Source organism: Oncorhynchus nerka, linkage group LG14 (assembly GCF_034236695.1).
Source record: "Oncorhynchus nerka isolate Pitt River linkage group LG14, Oner_Uvic_2.0, whole genome shotgun sequence".
Lineage (NCBI taxonomy): Eukaryota > Metazoa > Chordata > Actinopteri > Salmoniformes > Salmonidae > Oncorhynchus > Oncorhynchus nerka.
The window spans coordinates 85,820,826-85,844,689 of NC_088409.1; the positions used below are offsets into that span (position 1 = coordinate 85,820,826).

At 51.2% G+C, this 23,864-nt stretch overlaps 1 protein-coding gene across 1 annotated transcript in view; it reads left to right on the top strand.

Annotated features, from left to right (window-relative positions):
* LOC115120871 (roundabout homolog 1-like) overlaps positions 1 to 23,864 on the top strand; it is a 490,866-nt gene that overhangs the window by 326,143 nt on the left and 140,859 nt on the right. Inside the window, exon 5 of the mRNA XM_065000506.1 lies at positions 22,452 to 22,572. Within this exon, the coding sequence (XP_064856578.1) occupies positions 22,452 to 22,572 (121 nt within the window). The remainder of the gene's footprint in view (positions 1 to 22,451; positions 22,573 to 23,864) is intronic.

Here is a 23,864-nt window from a genome sequence, read left to right on the forward strand (position 1 = left end):
AGGAAAGTATATTTAGTTCTTAGATGGAAAGTGAGATTAAAATATATATGAAAGTGTGCTGCCATCCTGTTACAAGGAAACAGATCATTTTATTACAATGGTTAAGATGTATTTTCATTGTGTTCATGGTGTTATTTGCCCCCTAGTGGAGCTTTCTGGTACTTAGAAAGACTGTACGCAAACAGGAAGTAGAGAATTTGTTCTGCACGCATAGAAGCAGCTACAAACAACGCTACGGTGCAGGTCTTTCAGTGTAGTTGTTTCTTGTCACGCTTCAGCCTCTGAAAATATATGTTTTTAAATTCGATTCAAGCATTTAGCTAGTGATGATAATCTTGTTATTGATAGAGTTGCTTACATATCAATGTTGGTTGGTTGCATTTACTCACACAAATTGCAATGCCTTTCATGTATGTCGTTAGCTGTATTACTTTGCTTGTGCGTCATGCAAACTAATTGTAAAATATACAATACTGTAGTTTTGTTACTGTTTCTAGTGTAATATGCTTTGTTATTGTGCAGAGATGGTTGTACTTTATTAGAGTAATGAAAGGATTTAGTCAATTACCATATGAGTAACAATTAGCCACATGGTTTGGCATCATGCCAGATGCATGGTACCTTGGCACGTGCTTTGTATTTTCATGCAACTTCAACTTGAAAGGTATAATGTACAGCTACAAGGTCGATTTGAATTGAATACTTAAGTATATTCTTTTCTGTATTATGCAGTTTCACAACATAAACGTTTTCAATATATTAATTCAAGAAAAGTCACGCCTTGGGAGTTTTATTGAAGACTTAGTTGTTAGCTATCTGTCTAGTTTTGCATGAGAACGCAACTCAAGGGCAGAATAGAAAGAAACGAAAAACAGACTATTTACAGACTATTAGCAGGGGACAAGACAAACAGCACTGGCTGTTGTGGTGAAACAGCCGCCACAGTCAATAAACAGACACACAGCAAGGGTTTTTTTCTTTGTCAAACCGCTACTCCACTGAGAGCAGATGGAGGCATTTGTCACACCTGTGCAAAACAGGTCTGTCAAGGGCATGAAGGCCTTATAATGGAACAGAACCAAAAGGCATCCAGCTCAACTGCATTGTCTTCCCACTCTTTTCTTTAGTAGTTGAGGGTGATTATCGGCCTAGAAAATGAAATGCTGCATGAATGCCGCCACAACGCATGCTGAGTCTGGGTTTCACACTATCAGCATTACCAAAAGACGGTGTTGGGATAGAGCCATCTCCCTGTGATGCAGGATAATGGTCAGATTGTTTCTGCCTTCAGCAGCCTCCTGTGGAGGTGATATACACAGAGACAAAGAAAGGTGCAGAGAGAAAGGAAGGCCTCTCCATTCACACTGGCTCACTCCAGAGGCCCCCTGTTGCCCAGGCCCCCTAAATATGCCTGAGAGGAATGGGACAGTGCCACCTCCACGCAGAGGTGGGAAAACTGATGGAGTGGATCCTCATGTCAACGGCCCTATGGGACCTCAGTGGGATCTCCAGTCCACCTCCCTCTTTCTGCCCTACGTGGTCTGACATGTTAAGCCCTCCCTTAAACAAACAGTAACTTAACGATACTTCAAACAAACAGTAACATAACGATACTTCAAACAAACAGTAACATAACAATACTTCAAACAAAGAGTAACATAACGATACTTCAAACAAACAGTAACATAATGATACTTCAAACAGTAACATAACGATACTTCAAACAGTAACATAACGATACTTCAAACAGTAACATAATGACACTTAAAACCCCCTGGTCCTCTATACTGCCAATGTGACCCTTCTCTTCCCTTCCTCTCCCTTCCCTTGTCTTATATTTAAAAGCTGTTTTTATTATGAATATCAAACAAGCAGCGAGGGCAAGAGGTGCCCCAGAATGCCTCAGAACACCTGAGGAATCAGTGGAGTGTCTTCATGGATGCCAAGGAAAGCCAGGCTTCCCCAAAAAATTTACGAATATAAATAAATAAATACTAAATAATTTTTATTTTGTCTCTCTGTCTATCATCATTTTCCTTCAAGAGGCTGAATGTATCTCACAGGAGAAAGCATCCGAGCGAGTGAAACAGTGCTGATCTGTCTCTCTACGTGTAGGCCGTCTACAGTGCTCCTCTGTCTCTCTATGTGTAGGCTGTCTACAGTGCTCATCTGTCTCTCTACGTGTAGGCCGTCTACCAGTGCTCCTCTGTCTCTCTATGTGTAGGCCGTCTACCAGTGCTCATCTGTCTCTCTACGTGTAGGCCGTCTACAGTGCTCCTCTGTCTCGCTACGTGTAGGCCGTCTACAGTGCTCCTCTGTCTCTCTACGTGTAGGCCGTCTTACAGTGCTCCTCTGTCTCTCTACGTGTAGGCCGTCTACAGTGCTCCTCTGTCTCTCTACGTGTAGGCCGTCTACCAGTGCTCCTCTGTCTCTCTACGTGTAGGCCGTCTACAGTGCTCCTCTGTCTCTCTACGTGTAGGCCGTCTACCAGTGCTCCCCTGTCTCTCTACGTGTAGGCCGTCTACCAGTGCTCCTCTGTCTCTCTATGTGTAGGCCGTCTACCAGTGCTCCTCTGTCTCTCTATGTGTAGGCCGTCTACAGTGCTCCTCTGTCTCTCTATGTGTAGGCCGTCTACAGTGCTCATCTGTCTCTCTACGTGTAGGCCGTCTACAGTGCTCCTCTGTCTCTCTACGTGTAGACCGTCTACCAGTGCTCCTCTGTCTCTCTACGTGTAGGCTGTCTACAGTGCTCATCTGTCTCTCTACGTGTAGGCCGTCTACAGTGCTCATCTGTCTCTCTACGTGTAGACCGTCTACAGTGCTCATCTGTCTCTCTACGTGTAGGCCGTCTACAGTGCTCCTCTGTCTCTCTACGTGTAGACCGTCTACAGTGCTCCTCTGTCTCTCTACGTGTAGGCCGTCTACAGTGCTCATCTGTCTCTCTACGTGTAGGCCGTCTACAGTGCTCATCTGTCTCTCTACGTGTAGGCCGTCTACAGTGCTCCTCTGTCTCTCTACGTGTAGACCGTCTACCAGTGCTCCTCTGTCTCTCTATGTGTAGGCCGTCTACAGTGCTCCTCTGTCTCTCTACGTGTAGACCGTCTACCAGTGCTCCTCTGTCTCTCTACGTGTAGGCCGTCTACAGTGCTCCTCTGTCTCTCTACGTGTAGACCGTCTACAGTGCTCCTCTGTCTCTGTACGTGTAGGCTGTCTACAGTGCTCATCTGTCTCTCTACGTGTAGGCCGTCTACAGTGCTGATCTGTCTCTCTACGTGTAGGCCGTCTACAGTGGTCATCTGTCTCTCTACGTGTAGGCCGTCTACAGTGCTCATCTGTCTCTCTACGTGTAGGCCGTCTACAGTGCTCATCTGTCTCTCTACGTGTAGGCCGTATACAGTGCTCATCTGTCTCTCTACGTGTAGACCGTCTACAGTGCTCATCTGTCTCTCTACGTGTAGGCCGTCTACAGTGCTCCTCTGTCTCTCTACGTGTAGACCGTCTACAGTGCTCCTCTGTCTCTCTACGTGTAGGCCGTCTACAGTGCTCATCTGTCTCTCTACGTGTAGGCCGTCTACAGTGCTCATCTGTCTCTCTACGTGTAGGCCGTCTACAGTGCTCCTCTGTCTCTCTACGTGTAGACCGTCTACCAGTGCTCCTCTGTCTCTCTATGTGTAGGCCGTCTACAGTGCTCCTCTGTCTCTCTACGTGTAGACCGTCTACCAGTGCTCCTCTGTCTCTCTACGTGTAGGCCGTCTACAGTGCTCCTCTGTCTCTCTACGTGTAGACCGTCTACAGTGCTCCTCTGTCTCTGTACGTGTAGGCTGTCTACAGTGCTCATCTGTCTCTCTACGTGTAGGCCGTCTACAGTGCTGATCTGTCTCTACGTGTAGGCCGTCTACAGTGGTCATCTGTCTCTCTACGTGTAGGCCGTCTACAGTGCTCATCTGTCTCTCTACGTGTAGGCCGTCTACAGTGCTCATCTGTCTCTCTACGTGTAGGCCGTATACAGTGCTCATCTGTCTCTCTACGTGTAGACCGTCTACAGTGCTCATCTGTCTCTCTACGTGTAGGCTGTCTACAGTGCTCCTCTGTCTCTCTACGTGTAGACCGTCTACAGTGCTCCTCTGTCTCTCTACGTGTAGACCGTCTACAGTGCTCATCTGTCTCTCTACGTCTAGGCCGTCTACAGTGCTCATCTGTCTCTCTACGTGTAGGCCGTCTACAGTGCTCATCTGTCTCTCTACGTGTAGGCCGTCTACAGTGCTCATCTGTCTCTCTACGTGTAGGCCGTCTACAGTGATCCTCTGTCTCTCTACGTGTAGGCCGTCTACAGTGCTTCTCTGCCTCTCTACGTGTAGACCGTCTACAGTGCTCCTCTGTCTCTCTACGTGTAGACCGTCTACAGTGCTCCTCTGTCTCTCTACGTGTAGGCTGTCTACAGTGCTCCTCTGTCTCTCTACGTGTAGGCTGTCTACAGTGCTCCTCTGTCTCGCTACGTGTAGGCCGTCTACAGTGCTCCTCTGTCTCTCTACGTGTAGGCCGTCTACAGTGCTCCTCTGTCTCTCTACGTGTAGGCCGTCTACAGTGCTCCTCTGTCTCTCTACGTGTAGGCCGTCTACAGTGCTCCTCTGTCTCTCTACGTGTAGGCCGTCTACAGTGCTCCTCTGTCTCTCTACGTGTAGGCCGTCTACAGTGGTCATCTGTCTCTCTACGTGTAGGCCGTCTACAGTGCTCATCTGTCTCTCTACGTGTAGGCCGTCTACAGTGCTCATCTGTCTCTCTACGTGTAGGCCGTATACAGTGCTCATCTGTCTCTCTACGTGTAGACCGTCTACAGTGCTCATCTGTCTCTCTACGTGTAGGCTGTCTACAGTGCTCCTCTGTCTCTCTACGTGTAGACCGTCTACAGTGCTCCTCTGTCTCTCTACGTGTAGACCGTCTACAGTGCTCATCTGTCTCTCTACGTGTAGGCCGTCTACAGTGCTCATCTGTCTCTCTACGTGTAGGCCGTCTACAGTGCTCATCTGTCTCTCTACGTGTAGGCCGTCTACAGTGCTCATCTGTCTCTCTACGTGTAGGCCGTCTACAGTGATCCTCTGTCTCTCTACGTGTAGGCCGTCTACAGTGCTTCTCTGCCTCTCTACGTGTAGACCGTCTACAGTGCTCCTCTGTCTCTCTACGTGTAGACCGTCTACAGTGCTCCTCTGTCTCTCTACGTGTAGGCTGTCTACAGTGCTCCTCTGTCTCTCTACGTGTAGGCTGTCTACAGTGCTCCTCTGTCTCGCTACGTGTAGGCCGTCTACAGTGCTCCTCTGTCTCTCTACGTGTAGGCCGTCTACAGTGCTCCTCTGTCTCTCTACGTGTAGGCCGTCTACAGTGCTCCTCTGTCTCTCTACGTGTAGGCCGTCTACAGTGCTCCTCTGTCTCTCTACGTGTAGGCCGTCTACAGTGCTCCTCTGTCTCTCTACGTGTAGGCCGTCTACCAGTGCTCCTCTGTCTCTCTACGTGTAGGCCGTCTACCAGTGCTCCTCTGTCTCTCTACGTGTAGGCCGTCTACCAGTGCTCCTCTGTCTCTCTACGTGTAGGCCGTCTACCAGTGCTCCTCTGTCTCTCTACGTGTAGGCCGTCTACCAGTGCTCCTCTGTCTCTCTACGTGTAGGCCGTCTACCAGTGCTCCTCTGTCTCTCTACGTGTAGGCCGTCTACCAGTGCTCCTCTGTCTCTCTACGTGTAAGCCGTCTACCAGTGCTCATCTGTCTCTCTACGTGTAGGCCGTCTACCAGTGCTCCTCTGTCTCTCTACGTGTAGGCCGTCTACCAGTGCTCCCCTGTCTCTCTACGTGTAGACCGAACTACAGTGCTCCTCTGTCTCTCTACGTGTAGGCTGTCTACAGTGCACCTCTGTCTCTCTACGTGTAGGCTGTCTACAGTGCTCCTCTGTCTCGCTACGTCTAGGCCGTCTACAGTGCTCCTCTGTCTCTCTACGTGTAGGCCGTCTACAGTGCTCCTCTGTCTCTCTACGTGTAGGTCGTCTACCAGTGCTCCTCTGTCTCTCTACGTGTAGGCCGTCTACCAGTGCTCCTCTGTCTCTCTACGTGTAGGCCGTATACCAGTGCTCCTCTGTCTCTCTACGTGTAGGCCGTCTACCAGTGCTCCTCTGTCTCTCTACGTGTAGGCCGTCTACCAGTGCTCCTCTGTCTCTCTACGTGTAAGCCGTCTACCAGTGCTCATCTGTCTCTCTACGTGTAGGCCGTCTACCAGTGCTCCTCTGTCTCTCTACGTGTAAGCCGTCTACCAGTGCTCATCTGTCTCTCTACGTGTAGGCCGTCTACCAGTGCTCCTCTGTCTCTCTACGTGTAGGCCGTCTACCAGTGCTCCCCTGTCTCTCTACGTGTAGACCGAACTACAGTGCTCCTCTGTCTCTCTACGTGTAGGCTGTCTACAGTGCACCTCTGTCTCTCTACGTGTAGGCTGTCTACAGTGCTCCTCTGTCTCGCTACGTCTAGGCCGTCTACAGTGCTCCTCTGTCTCTCTACGTGTAGGCCGTCTACAGTGCTCCTCTGTCTCTCTACGTGTAGGTCGTCTACCAGTGCTCCTCTGTCTCTCTACGTGTAGGCCGTCTACCAGTGCTCCTCTGTCTCTCTACGTGTAGGCCGTATACCAGTGCTCCTCTGTCTCTCTATGTGTAGGCCGTCTACCAGTGCTCCTCTGTCTCTCTATGTGTAGGCCGTCTACCAGTGCTCCCTGTCTCTCTATGTGTAGGCCGTCTACCAGTGCTCCTCTGTCTCTCTATGTGTAGGCCGTCTACAGTGCTCATCTGTCTCTCTACGTGTAGGCCGTCTACAGTGCTCCTCTGTCTCTCTACGTGTAGACCGTCTACCAGTGCTCCTCTGTCTCTCTATGTGTAGGCTGTCTACAGTGCTCATCTGTCTCTCTACGTGTAGGCCGTCTACAGTGCTCATCTGTCTCTCTACGTGTAGGCCGTCTACAATGCTCATCTGTCTCTCTACGTGTAGGCCGTCTACAGTGCTCATCTGTCTCTCTACGTGTAGGCCGTCTACAGTGCTCATCTGTCTCTCTACGTGTAGGCCGTCTACAGTGCTCATCTGTCTCTACGTGTAGGTCGTCTACAGTGCTCATCTTTCTCTCTACGTGTAGGCTGTCTACAGTGCTCCTCTGTCTCTCTACGTGTAGGCCGTCTACAGTGCTCATCTGTCTCTCTACGTGTAGGCCGTCTACAGTGCTCATCTGTCTCTCTACGTGTAGGCCGTCTACAGTGCTCCTCTGTCTCTCTACGTGTAGACCGTCTACCAGTGCTCCTCTGTCTCTCTACGTGTAGGCCGTCTACAGTGCTCCTCTGTCTCTCTACGTGTAGACCGTCTACAGTGCTCATCTGTCTCTCTACGTGTAGGCCGTCTACAGTGCTGATCTGTCTCTCTACGTGTAGGCCGTCTACAGTGGTCATCTGTCTCTCTACGTGTAAGCCGTCTACAGTGCTCATCTGTCTCTCTACGTGTAGGCCGTCTACAGTGCTCATCTGTCTCTCTACGTGTAGGCCGTATACAGTGCTCATCTGTCTCTCTACGTGTAGACCGTCTACAGTGCTCATCTGTCTCTCTACGTGTAGGCTGTCTACAGTGCTCCTCTGTCTCTCTACGTGTAGACCGTCTACAGTGCTCCTCTGTCTCTCTACGTGTAGACCGTCTACAGTGCTCATCTGTCTCTCTACGTGTAGGCCGTCTACAGTGCTCATCTGTCTCTCTACGTGTAGGCCGTCTACAGTGCTCATCTGTCTCTCTACGTGTAGGCCGTCTACAGTGCTCATCTGTCTCTCTACGTGTAGGCCGTCTACAGTGATCCTCTGTCTCTCTACGTGTAGGCCGTCTACAGTGCTTCTCTGCCTCTCTACGTGTAGACCGTCTACAGTGCTCCTCTGTCTCTCTACGTGTAGACCGTCTACAGTGCTCCTCTGTCTCTCTACGTGTAGGCTGTCTACAGTGCTCCTCTGTCTCTCTACGTGTAGGCTGTCTACAGTGCTCCTCTGTCTCTCTACGTGTAGGCTGTCTACAGTGCTCCTCTGTCTCGCTACGTGTAGGCCGTCTACAGTGCTCCTCTGTCTCTCTACGTGTAGGCCGTCTACAGTGCTCCTCTGTCTCTCTACGTGTAGGCCGTCTACAGTGCTCCTCTGTCTCTCTACGTGTAGGCCGTCTACAGTGCTCCTCTGTCTCTCTACGTGTAGGCCGTCTACAGTGCTCCTCTGTCTCTCTACGTGTAGGCCGTCTACCAGTGCTCCTCTGTCTCTCTACGTGTAGGCCGTCTACCAGTGCTCCTCTGTCTCTCTACGTGTAGGCCGTCTACCAGTGCTCCTCTGTCTCTCTACGTGTAGGCCGTCTACCAGTGCTCCTCTGTCTCTCTACGTGTAGGCCGTCTACCAGTGCTCCTCTGTCTCTCTACGTGTAGGCCGTCTACCAGTGCTCCTCTGTCTCTCTACGTGTAGGCCGTCTACCAGTGCTCCTCTGTCTCTCTACGTGTAAGCCGTCTACCAGTGCTCATCTGTCTCTCTACGTGTAGGCCGTCTACCAGTGCTCCTCTGTCTCTCTACGTGTAGGCCGTCTACCAGTGCTCCCCTGTCTCTCTACGTGTAGACCGAACTACAGTGCTCCTCTGTCTCTCTACGTGTAGGCTGTCTACAGTGCACCTCTGTCTCTCTACGTGTAGGCTGTCTACAGTGCTCCTCTGTCTCGCTACGTGTAGGCCGTCTACAGTGCTCCTCTGTCTCTCTACGTGTAGGCCGTCTACAGTGCTCCTCTGTCTCTCTACGTGTAGGTCGTCTACCAGTGCTCCTCTGTCTCTCTACGTGTAGGCCGTCTACCAGTGCTCCTCTGTCTCTCTACGTGTAGGCCGTATACCAGTGCTCCTCTGTCTCTCTATGTGTAGGCCGTCTACCAGTGCTCCTCTGTCTCTCTATGTGTAGGCCGTCTACCAGTGCTCCCCTGTCTCTCTATGTGTAGGCCGTCTACCAGTGCTCCTCTGTCTCTCTATGTGTAGGCCGTCTACAGTGCTCATCTGTCTCTCTACGTGTAGGCCGTCTACAGTGCTCCTCTGTCTCTCTACGTGTAGACCGTCTACCAGTGCTCCTCTGTCTCTCTATGTGTAGGCTGTCTACAGTGCTCATCTGTCTCTCTACGTGTAGGCCGTCTACAGTGCTCATCTGTCTCTCTACGTGTAGGCCGTCTACAATGCTCATCTGTCTCTCTACGTGTAGGCCGTCTACAGTGCTCATCTGTCTCTCTACGTGTAGGCCGTCTACAGTGCTCATCTGTCTCTCTACGTGTAGGCCGTCTACAGTGCTCATCTGTCTCTACGTGTAGGTCGTCTACAGTGCTCATCTTTCTCTCTACGTGTAGGCTGTCTACAGTGCTCCTCTGTCTCTCTACGTGTAGGCCGTCTACATTGCTCCTCTGTCTCTCTACGTGTAGACCATCTACAGTGCTCCTCTGTCTCTCTACGTGTAGGCCGTCTACAGTGCTCATCTGTCTCTCTACGTGTAGGCCGTCTACAGTGCTCATCTGTCTCTACGTGTAGGCCGTCTACAGTGCTCCTCTGTCTCTCTACGTGTAGGCTGTCTACAGTGCTCATCTGTCTCTTTACGTGTAGGCCGTCTACAGTGCTCTTCTGTCTCTCTACGTGTAGACGGTCTACCGTGCTCCTCTGTCTCTCTACGTGTAGGCTGTCTACAGTGCTCATCTGTCTCTCTACGTGTAGGCCTTCTACCAGTGCTCCTCTGTCTCTCTACGTGTAGACCGTCTACCAGTGCTCCTCTGTCTCTCTACGTGTAGACCGTCTACAGTGCTCATCTGTCTCTCTACGTGTAGGCTGTCTACAGTGCTCCTCTGTCTCTCTACGTGTAGACCGTCTACAGTGCTCCTCTGTCTCTCTACGTGTAGGCCCTCTACAGTGCTCCTCTGTCTCTCTACGTGTAGGCCGTCTACAGTGCTCCTCTGTCTCTCTACGTGTAGGCCGTCTACCAGTGCTCCTCTGTCTCTCTACGTGTAGGCCGTCTACCAGTGCTCCTCTGTCTCTCTACGTGTAGACAGTCTACCAGTGCTCCTCTGTCTCTCTACGTGTAGGCCGTCTACCAGTGCTCCTCTGTCTCTCTACGTGTAGACCGTCTACAGTGCTCCTCTGTCTCTCTACGTGTAGACCGTCTACAGTGCTCCTCTGTCTCTCTACGTGTAGGCCGTCTACAGTGCTCCTCTGTCTCTCTACGTGTAGGCTGTCTACAGTGCTCCTCTGTCTCGCTACGTGTAGGCCGTCTACAGTGCTCCTCTGTCTCTCTACGTGTAGGCCGTCTACAGTGCTCCTCTGTCTCTCTACGTGTAGGCCGTCTACAGTGCTCCTCTGTCTCTCTACGTGTAGGCCGTCTACCAGTGCTCCTCTGTCTCTCTACGTGTAGGCTGTCTACAGTGCTCATCTGTCTCTCTACGTGTAGGCCGTCTACAGTGCTCATCTGTCTCTCTACGTGTAGACCGTCTACAGTGCTCATCTGTCTCTCTACATGTAGGCTGTCTACAGTGCTCCTCTGTCTCTCTACGTGTAGACCGTCTACAGTGCTCCTCTGTCTCTCTACGTGTAGGCCGTCTACAGTGCTCATCTGTCTCTCTACGTGTAGGCCGTCTACAGTGCTCCTCTGTCTCTCTACGTGTAGACCGTCTACAGTGCTCCTCTGTCTCTCTACGTGTAGGCCGTCTACAGTGCTCATCTGTCTCTCTACGTGTAGGCCGTCTACAGTGCTCCTCTGTCTCTCTACGTGTAGACCGTCTACAGTGCTCCTCTGTCTCTCTACGTGTAGGCCGTCTACAGTGCTCATCTGTCTCTCTACGTGTAGGCCGTCTACAGTGCTCCTCTGTCTCGCTACGTGTAGGCCGTCTACAGTGCTCCTCTGTCTCTCTACGTGTAGGCCGTCTACAGTGCTCCTCTGTCTCTCTACGTGTAGGCCGTCTACAGTGCTCCTCTGTCTCTCTACGTGTAGGCCGTCTACCAGTGCTCCTCTGTCTCTCTATGTGTAGGCTGTCTACAGTGCTCATCTGTCTCTCTACGTGTAGGCCGTCTACAGTGCTCATCTGTCTCTCTACGTGTAGACCGTCTACAGTGCTCATCTGTCTCTCTACATGTAGGCCGTCTACAGTGCTCCTCTGTCTCTCTACGTGTAGACCGTCTACAGTGCTCCTCTGTCTCTCTACGTGTAGGCCGTCTACAGTGCTCATCTGTCTCTCTACGTGTAGGCCGTCTACAGTGCTCCTCTGTCTCTCTACGTGTAGACCGTCTACAGTGCTCCTCTGTCTCTCTACGTGTAGGCCGTCTACAGTGCTCATCTGTCTCTCTACGTGTAGGCCGTCTACAGTGCTCCTCTGTCTCTCTACGTGTAGGCTGTCTACAGTGCTCCTCTGTCTCTCTACGTGTAGGCTGTCTACAGTGCTCCTCTGTCTCGCTACGTGTAGGCCGTCTACAGTGCTCCTCTGTCTCTCTACGTGTAGGCCGTCTACAGTGCTCCTCTGTCTCTCTACGTGTAGGCCGTCTACCAGTGCTCCTCTGTCTCTCTATGTGTAGGCCGTCTACAGTGCTCATCTGTCTCTCTACGTGTAGGCCGTCTACAGTGCTCCTCTGTCTCTCTACGTGTAGACCGTCTACAGTGCTCCTCTGTCTCTCTACGTGTAGGCCGTCTACAGTGCTCCTCTGTCTCTCTACGTGTAGGCCGTCTACCAGTGCTCCTCTGTCTCTCTATGTGTAGGCTGTCTACAGTGCTCATCTGTCTCTCTACGTGTAGGCCGTCTACAGTGCTCATCTGTCTCTCTACGTGTAGACCGTCTACAGTGCTCATCTGTCTCTCTACATGTAGGCTGTCTACAGTGCTCCTCTGTCTCTCTACGTGTAGACCGTCTACAGTGCTCCTCTGTCTCTCTACGTGTAGACCGTCTACAGTGCTCCTCTGTCTCTCTACGTGTAGGCCGTCTACAGTGCTCATCTGTCTCTCTACGTGTAGGCCGTCTACAGTGCTCATCTGTCTCTCTACGTGTAGACCGTCTACAGTGCTCCTCTGTCTCTGTACGTGTAGGCTGTCTACAGTGCTCATCTGTCTCTCTACGTGTAGGCCGTCTACAGTGCTGATCTGTCTCTCTACGTGTAGGCCGTCTACAGTGGTCATCTGTCTCTCTACGTGTAGGCCGTCTACAGTGCTCATCTGTCTCTCTACGTGTAGGCCGTCTACAGTGCTCATCTGTCTCTACGTGTAGACCGTCTACCAGTGCTCCTCTGTCTCTCTACGTGTAGGCTGTCTACAGTGCTCCTCTGTCTCTCTACGTGTAGACCGTCTACAGTGCTCCTCTGTCTCTCTACGTGTAGACCGTCTACAGTGCTCATCTGTCTCTCTATGTGTAGGCCGTCTACAGTGCTCATCTGTCTCTCTACGTGTAGGCCGTCTACAGTGCTCATCTGTCTCTCTATGTGTAGGCCGTCTACAGTGCTCATCTGTCTCTCTACGTGTAGGCCGTCTACAGTGCTCATCTGTCTCTCTACGTGTAGGCCGTCTACAGTGCTCATCTGTCTCTACGTGTAGGCCGTCTACAGTGCTCATCTGTCTCTCTACGTGTAGGCTGTCTACAGTGCTCCTCTGTCTCTCTACGTGTAGGCCGTCTACAGTGCTCCTCTGTCTCTCTACGTGTAGAGTGCTCCTCTGTCTCTCCGTCTACAGTGCTCCTCTGTCTCTCTACGTGTAGGCCGTCTACAGTGCTCCTCTGTCTCTCTACGTGTAGGCCGTCTACAGTGCTCCTCTGTCTCTCTACGTGTAGGCTGTCTACAGTGCTCATCTGTCTCTCTACGTGTAGGCCGTCTACAGTGCTCCTCTGTCTCTCTACGTGTAGGCCGTCTACAGTGCTCCTCTGCTAGGCCGTCTACAGTGCTCTCTGTCTCTCTACGTGTAGGCCGTCTACAGTGCTCCTCTGTCTCTCTACGTGTAGGCCGTCTACAGTGCTCCTCTGTCTCTCTACGTGTAGGCCGTCTACCAGTGCTCCTCTGTCTCTCTACGTGTAGGCCGTCTACCAGTGCTCCTCTGTCTCTCTACGTGTAGGCCGTCTACCAGTGCTCCTCTGTCTCTCTACGTGTAGGCCGTCTACCAGTGCTCCTCTGTCTCTCTACGTGTAGACCGAACTACAGTGCTCCTCTGTCTCTCTACGTGTAGGCCGTCTACCAGTGCTCCTCTGTCTCTCTACGTGTAGGCCGTCTACCAGTGCTCCTCTGTCTCTCTACGTGTAGGCCGTCTACCAGTGCTCCTCTGTCTCTCTACGTGTAGACCGTCTACAGTGCTCCTCTGTCTCTCTACGTGTAGACCGAACTACAGTGCTCCTCTGTCTCTCTACGTGTAGGCTGTCTACAGTGCACCTCTGTCTCTCTACGTGTAGGCTGTCTACAGTGCTCCTCTGTCTCGCTACGTGTAGGCCGTCTACAGTGCTCCTCTGTCTCTCTACGTGTAGGCCGTCTACAGTGCTCCTCTGTCTCTCTACGTGTAGGTCGTCTACCAGTGCTCCTCTGTCTCTCTACGTGTAGGCCGTCTACCAGTGCTCCTCTGTCTCTCTACGTGTAGGCCGTCTACCAGTGCTCCTCTGTCTCTCTATGTGTAGGCCGTCTACCAGTGCTCCTCTGTCTCTCTATGTGTAGGCCGTCTACCAGTGCTCCCCTGTCTCTCTATGTGTAGGCCGTCTACCAGTGCTCCCCTGTCTCTCTATGTGTAGGCCGTCTACAGTGCTCCTCTGTCTCTCTATGTGTAGGCCGTCTACAGTGCTCATCTGTCTCTCTACGTGTAGGCCGTCTACAGTGCTCCTCTGTCTCTCTACGTGTAGACCGTCTACCAGTGCTCCTCTGTCTCTCTATGTGTAGGCTGTCTACAGTGCTCATCTGTCTCTCTACGTGTAGGCCGTCTACAGTGCTCATCTGTCTCTCTACGTGTAGGCCGTCTACAGTGCTCATCTGTCTCTCTACGTGTAGGCCGTCTACAATGCTCATCTGTCTCTCTACGTGTAGGCCGTCTACAGTGCTCATCTGTCTCTCTACGTGTAGGCCGTCTACAGTGCTCATCTGTCTCTCTACGTGTAGGCCGTCTACAGTGCTCATCTGTCTCTACGTGTAGGCCGTCTACAGTGCTCATCTGTCTCTCTACGTGTAGGCTGTCTACAGTGCTCCTCTGTCTCTCTACGTGTAGGCCGTCTACATTGCTCCTCTGTCTCTCTACGTGTAGACCATCTACAGTGCTCCTCTGTCTCTCTACGTGTAGGCCGTCTACAGTGCTCATCTGTCTCTCTACGTGTAGGCCGTCTACAGTGCTCATCTGTCTCTACGTGTAGGCCGTCTACAGTGCTCCTCTGTCTCTCTACGTGTAGGCTGTCTACAGTGCTCATCTGTCTCTTTACGTGTAGGCCGTCTACAGTGCTCTTCTGTCTCTCTACGTGTAGACGGTCTACCGTGCTCCTCTGTCTCTCTACGTGTAGGCTGTCTACAGTGCTCATCTGTCTCTCTACGTGTAGGCCTTCTACCAGTGCTCCTCTGTCTCTCTACGTGTAGACCGTCTACCAGTGCTCCTCTGTCTCTCTACGTGTAGACCGTCTACAGTGCTCATCTGTCTCTCTACGTGTAGGCTGTCTACAGTGCTCATCTGTCTCTCTACGTGTAGACCGTCTACAGTGCTCCCCTGTCTCTCTACGTGTAGGCCCTCTACAGTGCTCCTCTGTCTCTCTACGTGTAGGCCGTCTACAGTGCTCCTCTGTCTCTCTACGTGTAGGCCGTCTACCAGTGCTCCTCTGTCTCTCTACGTGTAGGCCGTCTACCAGTGCTCCTCTGTCTCTCTACGTGTAGGCCGTCTACCAGTGCTCCTCTGTCTCTCTACGTGTAGGCCGTCTACCAGTGCTCCTCTGTCTCTCTACGTGTAGGCCGTCTACCAGTGCTCCTCTGTCTCTCTACGTGTAGACAGTCTACCAGTGCTCCTCTGTCTCTCTACGTGTAGGCCGTCTACCAGTGATCCTCTGTCTCTCTACGTGTAGGCCGTCTACAGTGCTCCTCTGTCTCGCTACGTGTAGGCCGTCTACAGTGCTCCTCTGTCTCTCTACGTGTAGGCCGTCTACAGTGCTCCTCTGTCTCTCTACGTGTAGGCCGTCTACCAGTGCTCCTCTGTCTCTCTACGTGTAGGCTGTCTACAGTGCTCATCTGTCTCTCTACGTGTAGGCCGTCTACAGTGCTCATCTGTCTCTCTACGTGTAGACCGTCTACAGTGCTCATCTGTCTCTCTACATGTAGGCTGTCTACAGTGCTCCTCTGTCTCTCTACGTGTAGACCGTCTACAGTGCTCCTCTGTCTCTCTACGTGTAGGCCGTCTACAGTGCTCATCTGTCTCTCTACGTGTAGGCCGTCTACAGTGCTCCTCTGTCTCTCTACGTGTAGACCGTCTACAGTGCTCCTCTGTCTCTCTACGTGTAGGCCGTCTACAGTGCTCATCTGTCTCTCTACGTGTAGGCCGTCTACAGTGCTCCTCTGTCTCTCTACGTGTAGGCTGTCTACAGTGCTCCTCTGTCTCTCTACGTGTAGGCTGTCTACAGTGCTCCTCTGTCTCGCTACGTGTAGGCCGTCTACAGTGCTCCTCTGTCTCTCTACGTGTAGGCCGTCTAGAGTGCTCCTCTGTCTCTCTACGTGTAGGCCGTCTACCAGTGCTCCTCTGTCTCTCTACGTGTAGGCCGTCTACAGTGCTCATCTGTCTCTCTACGTGTAGGCCGTCTACAGTGCTCCTCTGTCTCTCTACGTGTAGACCGTCTACAGTGCTCCTCTGTCTCTCTACGTGTAGGCCGTCTACAGTGCTCATCTGTCTCTCTACGTGTAGGCCGTCTACAGTGCTCTTCTGTCTCTCTACGTGTAGGCTGTCTACAGTGCTCCTCTGTCTCTCTACGTGTAGGCTGTCTACAGTGCTCCTCTGTCTCGCTACGTGTAGGCCGTCTACAGTGCTCCTCTGTCTCTCTACGTGTAGGCCGTCTACAGTGCTCCTCTGTCTCTCTACGTGTAGGCCGTCTACCAGTGCTCCTCTGTCTCTCTATGTGTAGGCTGTCTACAGTGCTCATCTGTCTCTCTACGTGTAGGCCGTCTATAGTGCTCATCTGTCTCTCTACGTGTAGACCGTCTACAGTGCTCATCTGTCTCTCTACATGTAGGCTGTCTACAGTGCTCCTCTGTCTCTCTACGTGTAGACCGTCTACAGTGCTCCTCTGTCTCTCTACGTGTAGGCCGTCTACAGTGCTCATCTGTCTCTCTACGTGTAGGCCGTCTACAGTGCTCCTCTGTCTCTCTACGTGTAGACCGTCTACAGTGCTCCTCTGTCTCTCTACGTGTAGGCCGTCTACAGTGCTCATCTGTCTCTCTACGTGTAGGCCGTCTACAGTGCTCATCTGTCTCTCTACGTGTAGACCGTCTACAGTGCTCCTCTGTCTCTGTACGTGTAGGCTGTCTACAGTGCTCATCTGTCTCTCTACGTGTAGGCCGTCTACAGTGCTGATCTGTCTCTCTACGTGTAGGCCGTCTACAGTGGTCATCTGTCTCTCTACGTGTAGGCCGTCTACAGTGCTCATCTGTCTCTCTACGTGTAGGCCGTCTACAGTGCTCATCTGTCTCTACGTGTAGACCGTCTTCCAGTGCTCCTCTGTCTCTCTATGTGTAGGCCGTCTACAGTGCTCATCTGTCTCTCTACGTGTAGGCCGTCTACAGTGCTCATCTGTCTCTCTACGTGCAGGCCGTCTACAGTGCTCCTCTGTCTCTCTACGTGTAGGCTGTCTACAGTGCTCCTCTGTCTCTCTACGTGTAGACCGTCTACAGTGCTCCATGTCTCTCTACGTGTAGACCGTCTACAGTGCTCATCTGTCTCTCTATGTGTAGGCCGTCTACAGTGCTCATCTGTCTCTCTACGTGTAGGCCGTCTACAGTGCTCATCTGTCTCTCTATGTGTAGGCCGTCTACAGTGCTCATCTGTCTCTCTACGTGTAGGCCGTCTACAGTGCTCATCTGTCTCTACGTGTAGGCCGTCTACAGTGCTCATCTGTCTCTCTACGTGTAGGCTGTCTACAGTGCTCCTCTGTCTCTCTACGTGTAGGCCGTCTACAGTGCTCCTCTGTCTCTCTACGTGTAGGCTGTCTACAGTGCTCCTCTGTCTCGCTACGTGTAGGCCGTCTACAGTGCTCCTCTGTCTCTCTACGTGTAGGCCGTCTAGAGTGCTCCTCTGTCTCTCTACGTGTAGGCCGTCTACCAGTGCTCCTCTGTCTCTCTATGTGTAGGCCGTCTACAGTGCTCATCTGTCTCTCTACGTGTAGGCCGTCTACAGTGCTCCTCTGTCTCTTTACGTGTAGACCGTCTACAGTGCTCCTCTGTCTCTCTACGTGTAGGCCGTCTACAGTGCTCATCTGTCTCTCTACGTGTAGGCCGTCTACAGTGCTCTTCTGTCTCTCTACGTGTAGGCTGTCTACAGTGCTCCTCTGTCTCTACGTGTAGGCTGTCTACAGTGCTCCTCTGTCTCGCTACGTGTAGGCCGTCTACAGTGCTCCTCTGTCTCTCTACGTGTAGGCCGTCTACAGTGCTCCTCTGTCTCTCTACGTGTAGGCCGTCTACCAGTGCTCCTCTGTCTCTCTATGTGTAGGCTGTCTACAGTGCTCATCTGTCTCTCTACGTGTAGGCCGTCTATAGTGCTCATCTGTCTCTCTACGTGTAGACCGTCTACAGTGCTCATCTGTCTCTCTACATGTAGGCTGTCTACAGTGCTCCTCTGTCTCTCTACGTGTAGACCGTCTACAGTGCTCCTCTGTCTCTCTACGTGTAGGCCGTCTACAGTGCTCATCTGTCTCTCTACGTGTAGGCCGTCTACAGTGCTCCTCTGTCTCTCTACGTGTAGACCGTCTACAGTGCTCCTCTGTCTCTCTACGTGTAGGCCGTCTACAGTGCTCATCTGTCTCTCTACGTGTAGGCCGTCTACAGTGCTCATCTGTCTCTCTACGTGTAGACCGTCTACAGTGCTCCTCTGTCTCTGTACGTGTAGGCTGTCTACAGTGCTCATCTGTCTCTCTACGTGTAGACCGTCTACAGTGCTCATCTGTCTCTCTACATGTAGGCTGTCTACAGTGCTCCTCTGTTTCTCTACGTGTAGACCGTCTACAGTGCTCCTCTGTCTCTCTACGTGTAGGCCGTCTACCAGTGCTCCTCTGTCTCTCTACGTGTAGGCCGTCTACAGTGCTCCTCTGTCTCTCTACGTGTAGGCCGTCTACCAGTGCTCCTCTGTTTCTCTACGTGTAGGCCGTCTACCAGTGCTCCTCTGTCTCTCTACGTGTAGGCCGCCTACCAGTGCTCCTCTGTCTTTCTACGTGTAGGCTGTCTACAAATCAAATCAAATCAAATGTATTTATATAGCCCTTCGTACATCAGCTGATATCTCAAAGTGCTGTACAGAAACCCAGCCTAAAACCCCAAACAGCAAACAATGCAGGTGTAAAAGCACGGTGGCTAGGAAAAACTCCCTAGAAAGGCCAAAACCTAGGAAGAAACCTAGAGCGGAACCAGGCTATGTGGGGTGGCCAGTCCTCTTCTGGCTGTGCCGGGTAGAGATTATAACAGAACATGACCAAGATGTTCAAATGTTCATAAATGACCAGCATGGTCGAATAATAATAAGGCAGAACAGTTGAAACTGGAGCAGCAGCACAGTCAGGTGGACTGGGGACAGCAAGGAGTCATCATGTCAGGTAGTCCTGGGGCACGGTCCTAGGGCTCAGGTCCTCCGAGAGAGAGAAAGAAAGAGAGAATTAGAGAGAGCATATGTGGGGTGGCCAGTCCTCTTCTGGCTGTGCTGGGTGGAGATTATAACAGAACGTGGCCAAGATGTTCAAATGTTCATAAATGACCAGCATGGTTGAATAATAGTAAGGCAGAACAGTTGAAACTGGAGCAGCAGCATGGCCAGGTGGACTGGGGACAGCAAGGAGTCATCATGTCAGGTAGTCCTGGGACATGGTCCTAGGGCCCAGGCCAGTTGAAACTGGAGCAGCAGCATGGCCAGGTGGACTGGGGACAGCAAGGAGTCATCATGTCAGGTAGTCCTGGGGCATGGTCCTAGGGCTCAGGTCCTCCGAGAGAGAGAAAGAAAAAGAGAAGGAGAGAATTAGAGAACGCACACTTAGATTCACACAGGACACCGAATAGGACAGGCGAAGTACTCCAGATATAACAAACTGACCCCTAGCCCCGACACATAAACTACTGCAGCATAAATACTGGAGGCTGAGACAGGAGGGGTCAGGAGACACTGTGGCCCCATCCGAGGACACCCCCGGACAGGGCCAAACAGGAAGGATATAACCCCACCCACTTTGCCAAAGCACAGCCCCCACACCACTAGAGGGATATCTTCAACCACCAACTTACCATCCTGAGACAAGGCCGAGTATAGCCCACAAAGATCTCCGCCACGGCACAACCCAAGGGGGGGGCGCCAACCCAGACAGGCTGACCACAACAGTGAATCAACCCACCCAGGTGACGCACCCCCCCCAGGGACGGCATGAGAGAGCCCCAGTAAGCCAGTGACTCAGCCCCCGTAACAGGGTTAGAGGCAGAGAATCCCAGTGGAAAGAGGGGAATCGGCCAGGCAGAGACAGCAAGGGCGGTTCGTTGCTCCAGAGCCTTTCCGTTCACCTTCCCACTCCTGGGCCAGACTACACTCAATCATATGACCCACTGAAGAGATGAGTCTTCAGTAAAGACTTAAAGGTTGAGACCGAGTTTGCGTCTCTGACATGGGTAGGCAGACCGTTCCATAAAAATGGAGCTCTATAGGAGAAAGCCCTGCCTCCAGCTGTTTGCTTAGAAATTCTAGGGACAATTAGGAGGCCTGCGTCTTGTGACCGTAGCGTACGTGTAGGTATGTACGGCAGGACCAAATCAGAGAGATAGGTAGGAGCAAGCCCATGTAATGCATTGTAGGTTAGCAGTAAAACCTTGAAATCAGCCCTTGCTTTGACAGGAAGCCAGTGTAGAGAGGCTAGCACTGGAGTAATATGATAAAAAAAATGTTGGTTCTAGTCAGGATTCTAGCAGCCGTATTTAGCACTAACTGAAGTTTATTTAGTGCTTTATCCGGGTAGCCGGAAAATAGAGCATTGCAGTAGTCTAACCTAGAAGTGACAAAAGCATGGATAAATTTTTCTGCATCATTTTTGGACAGAAAGTTTCTGATTTTTGCAATGTTACGTAGATGGAAAAAAGCTGTCCTCGAAATGGTCTTGATATGTACTTCAAAAGAGAGATCAGGGTCCAGAGTAACACCGAGGTCCTTCACAGTTTTATTTGAGACGACTGTACAACCATTAAGATTAATTGTCAGATTCAACAGAAGATCTCTTTGTTTCTTGGGACCTAGAACAAGCATCTCTGTTTTGTCCGAGTTTAATAGTAGAAAGTTTGCAGCCATCCAGTGCTCCTCTGTCTCTCTACGTGTAGGCCGTCTACCAGTGCTCCTCTGTGTCTCTACGTGTAGGCCGTCTACAGTTCCTTCAGAAAGTATTCAGATGTCTTAACTTCTTCCACGTTTTGTTCGGTTACAGCCTGAGTTTCTCCCATTCCTCTCTGCACATCCTCTCAAACTCTGTCAGCTTGGATGGGTAGTGTTGATGCACAGCTATTTATTTAAGTGGAGGAGCGAGAGTGGAGGGTTTTTTGTTTGTAGGGGGATTTATTAGTTGAGGCAATTAGACTACCTCTCCGTGTCTCTGCTCCTCCCAGATAAGCTGTTAGGCTGCACACCACAGATGTGTTGTTCCACTGAGAACCTTCTGACATTCTATTCTATTTCTATACTCCCCTGTTCTTAGAACCTGTTGTTCCCCTACCTAGCAGACTTCATGTGGATTGTTTTGCTCCTGAACAAGGTGTCACTCTTAATTAGGCTAGTGGGATAATAAAAGTGATGCTCCATTCCTTCACATGCAGACCACAGTTAAATAGATTTTGTGAGACGTTGGATAGTGTGTCATGAAGTTGATACATGTGTAGGAGTGTGTTGACTGAAGACAGCCAGTGAAAGGCAGAATGTTTGGGGCTCTTTTGCAATGCTGTTTGGGGCTACCCCCTTCAACTCTCCCCTACCTACACATCCCATCACTCACTCACTCACTCACTCACACACACACACACACACACACACACACACACACACACACACACACACACACACACACACACACACACACACACACACACACACACACACACACACCTCGGTGGGTTTTGAATAAAGGGGTCTGTTACAGGCCTCGGGGTGGGGTCTGTCTTCTTGTGGGCTGAGGTGTGTGACCCTTAAACCCTTAAGCCCCCTTGGAGCAGGCAGATCAGTGGTGCCCCGTGCTATTGTGTGCTGCTACTCTGACTGGCGTAGCTGTCAGCTGACTAGGACCTGAGAGGGGCCGGGCTGCCTCACCCAGTGCCTGAGAACAAAGCACCTCCCCTGGCCTGTAATCAAATCCCTGGGAAATAACAGCCATCACACCCACCTTGTCCTGGATACAAAACACACCTTTTAGTGTGTGGGTGTATGCATGAGTTAGTATGTGTCTCTGTATGTATGCATGTGTTAGTATGTGTCTCTGTATCTATGCATGTGTTAGTATGTGTCTCTGTATGTATGCATGTGTTAGTATGTGTCTCTGTATGTATGCATGTGTTAGTATGTGTCTCTGTATGTATGCATGTGTTAGTATGTGTCTCTGTATGTATGCATGTGTTAGTATGTGTCTCTGTATGTATGCATGTGTTAGTATGTGTCTCTGTATGTATGCATGTGTTAGTATGTGTCTCTGTATGTATGCATGAGAAAATACTCAAGTAAAAGCTCAGTTTTCTTCTTCTCAGTACCGTTGGGGAGATTGCTGGAAGTAATTTGTCTCTGGAGTAATGCTTCCACTCTTCCCTGCCTCAGGTGTTCCCTCAAGGAGCTGTGGCTTTCTAGGTTTGGGGAAGGGATGTTTGGCCAGGCAAGCCCTGAGCAGGAACAGACTGTCTGATAAAGCCGTACAAGCCACAGGTTGAATGAGAATAGCATAGAATGGTTGGATAGGTACCGCAGTTAGTACAGTAGTACAGTACTTTGGCTTTCTATCACTGGGACCTCAGGACATACATGGCTCACTAAGATTAATTTGTGAGTTTATACTCCCATCAAAACATGACAGATGGATTTTTTTTAAACTCTGAATTCCTTTGGTCATGGTTTTGTGAAGACTGATATCTTCATGGGTGAGGAAATACAACGCTTTTATACTGAGAGAATGTTTTGCAATGTTAGGCGTGTAGTTTTGTCCTCTCAAGGTCTGACCCTTTCTCTCGTTCCTCAGATCCGGGGAGGAAAGCTGATGATAACCAATGCCAGAAAAGGCGACGCTGGGAAGTATGTGTGTGTCGGGACCAATATGGTGGGAGAGAGGGAGAGTGAGATCGCTGAGCTCACTGTGCTCGGTAAGTAACCTTCCTCACAGTTTATCTCTCTCTCTGTCACTGTCACTGTCTCTGTCTCTGCCTCTGCCTCTCTCTCTGTCTCACTGCCTCTCTGTCTCTGTCTTACTGCCTCTCTCTCTGTCTCACTGCCTCTCTCTCTCTCTCTCTCTCTGTCTCTCTCTGTCTCACTGCCTCTCTCTCTCTCTGTCTCTCTCTGTCTCACTGCCTCTCTGTCTCTGTCTTACTGCCTCTCTCTCTGTCTCTGTCTTACTGCCTCTCTCTCTGTCTCTCTCTGTCTCACTGCCGCTCTGTCTCTGTCTTACTGCCTCTCTCTCTGTCTCACTGCCTCTCTCTCTCTCTCTCTCTGTCTCTCTCTGTCTCACTGCCTCTCTCTCTCTCTGTCTCTCTCTCTCTGTCTCTGCCTCTGTCTCTCTCTCTGTCTCACTGCCTCTCTCTGTCTCTCTCTCTCTCTCTCTCTGCCTCTCTCTCTATGTCTCACTGCCTCTCTGTCTCTCTGTCTCTCTGTCTCTCTGTCTCTCTGTCTCTCTCTGTCTCTCTGTCTCTCTCTCTCTCTCCCATTCAAGAGGAGTGTGACATAGCCTTCAGTTAACCATGAACTGCCCCAGGAGCCCCTGATCCCCTTTTCTCCCCAGGAGCCCCACACCGCTCTAATGACCCCCTTTTCCCCTCTACTGACCCCCTCCCTCCCACCCACCCATCCTGACCTCAGCACCTCTCCTCTGGCCAGCTGTGCCACATTCCACCACGACTGACCTTTGACCCCACAGCTCTCCGTTGTGTCAGTTTATAGTCTCAGTATAGTACTCTGTCGGCTGAACTTCTGACTGTCCTCTCCACTTCCTCTACTTCCTGTCCGACTAGGCCTCTCATCGTCCCCTGCAACAGGGCTCACGCTAACATACACATATTCTTCTTTCCCACCTAAGATACATTATTATATATGGAAATGACTTCAAAGAGTTCAGACCATACCTATGGCTTTGCCTATTTGAGTAAACAACACAACAGAAAAACTCACGACAGCCCCAGACACTTACTGAGGACTTTTTCAAGCCAAAACTGAAGGGGATGTGAGGAGAGAGGGGAGGGAGAGAGGGGGGAGGGAGGGAGGGACATGAGGAGGGGGAATGTGAGGAGGAAGGGGAGAGAGAGGAGAGAGAAGAAAGGGTAGAGAGTTGAGAAAAGGGAGGTCAAACTATTGAGCTGCAATTGTTGAGCCTTGGGACATATTAAAAAACAAATGTTGGAGGAGAAGGTGATTAAAGGTATTAAGACATCTGCTACATGTTCCC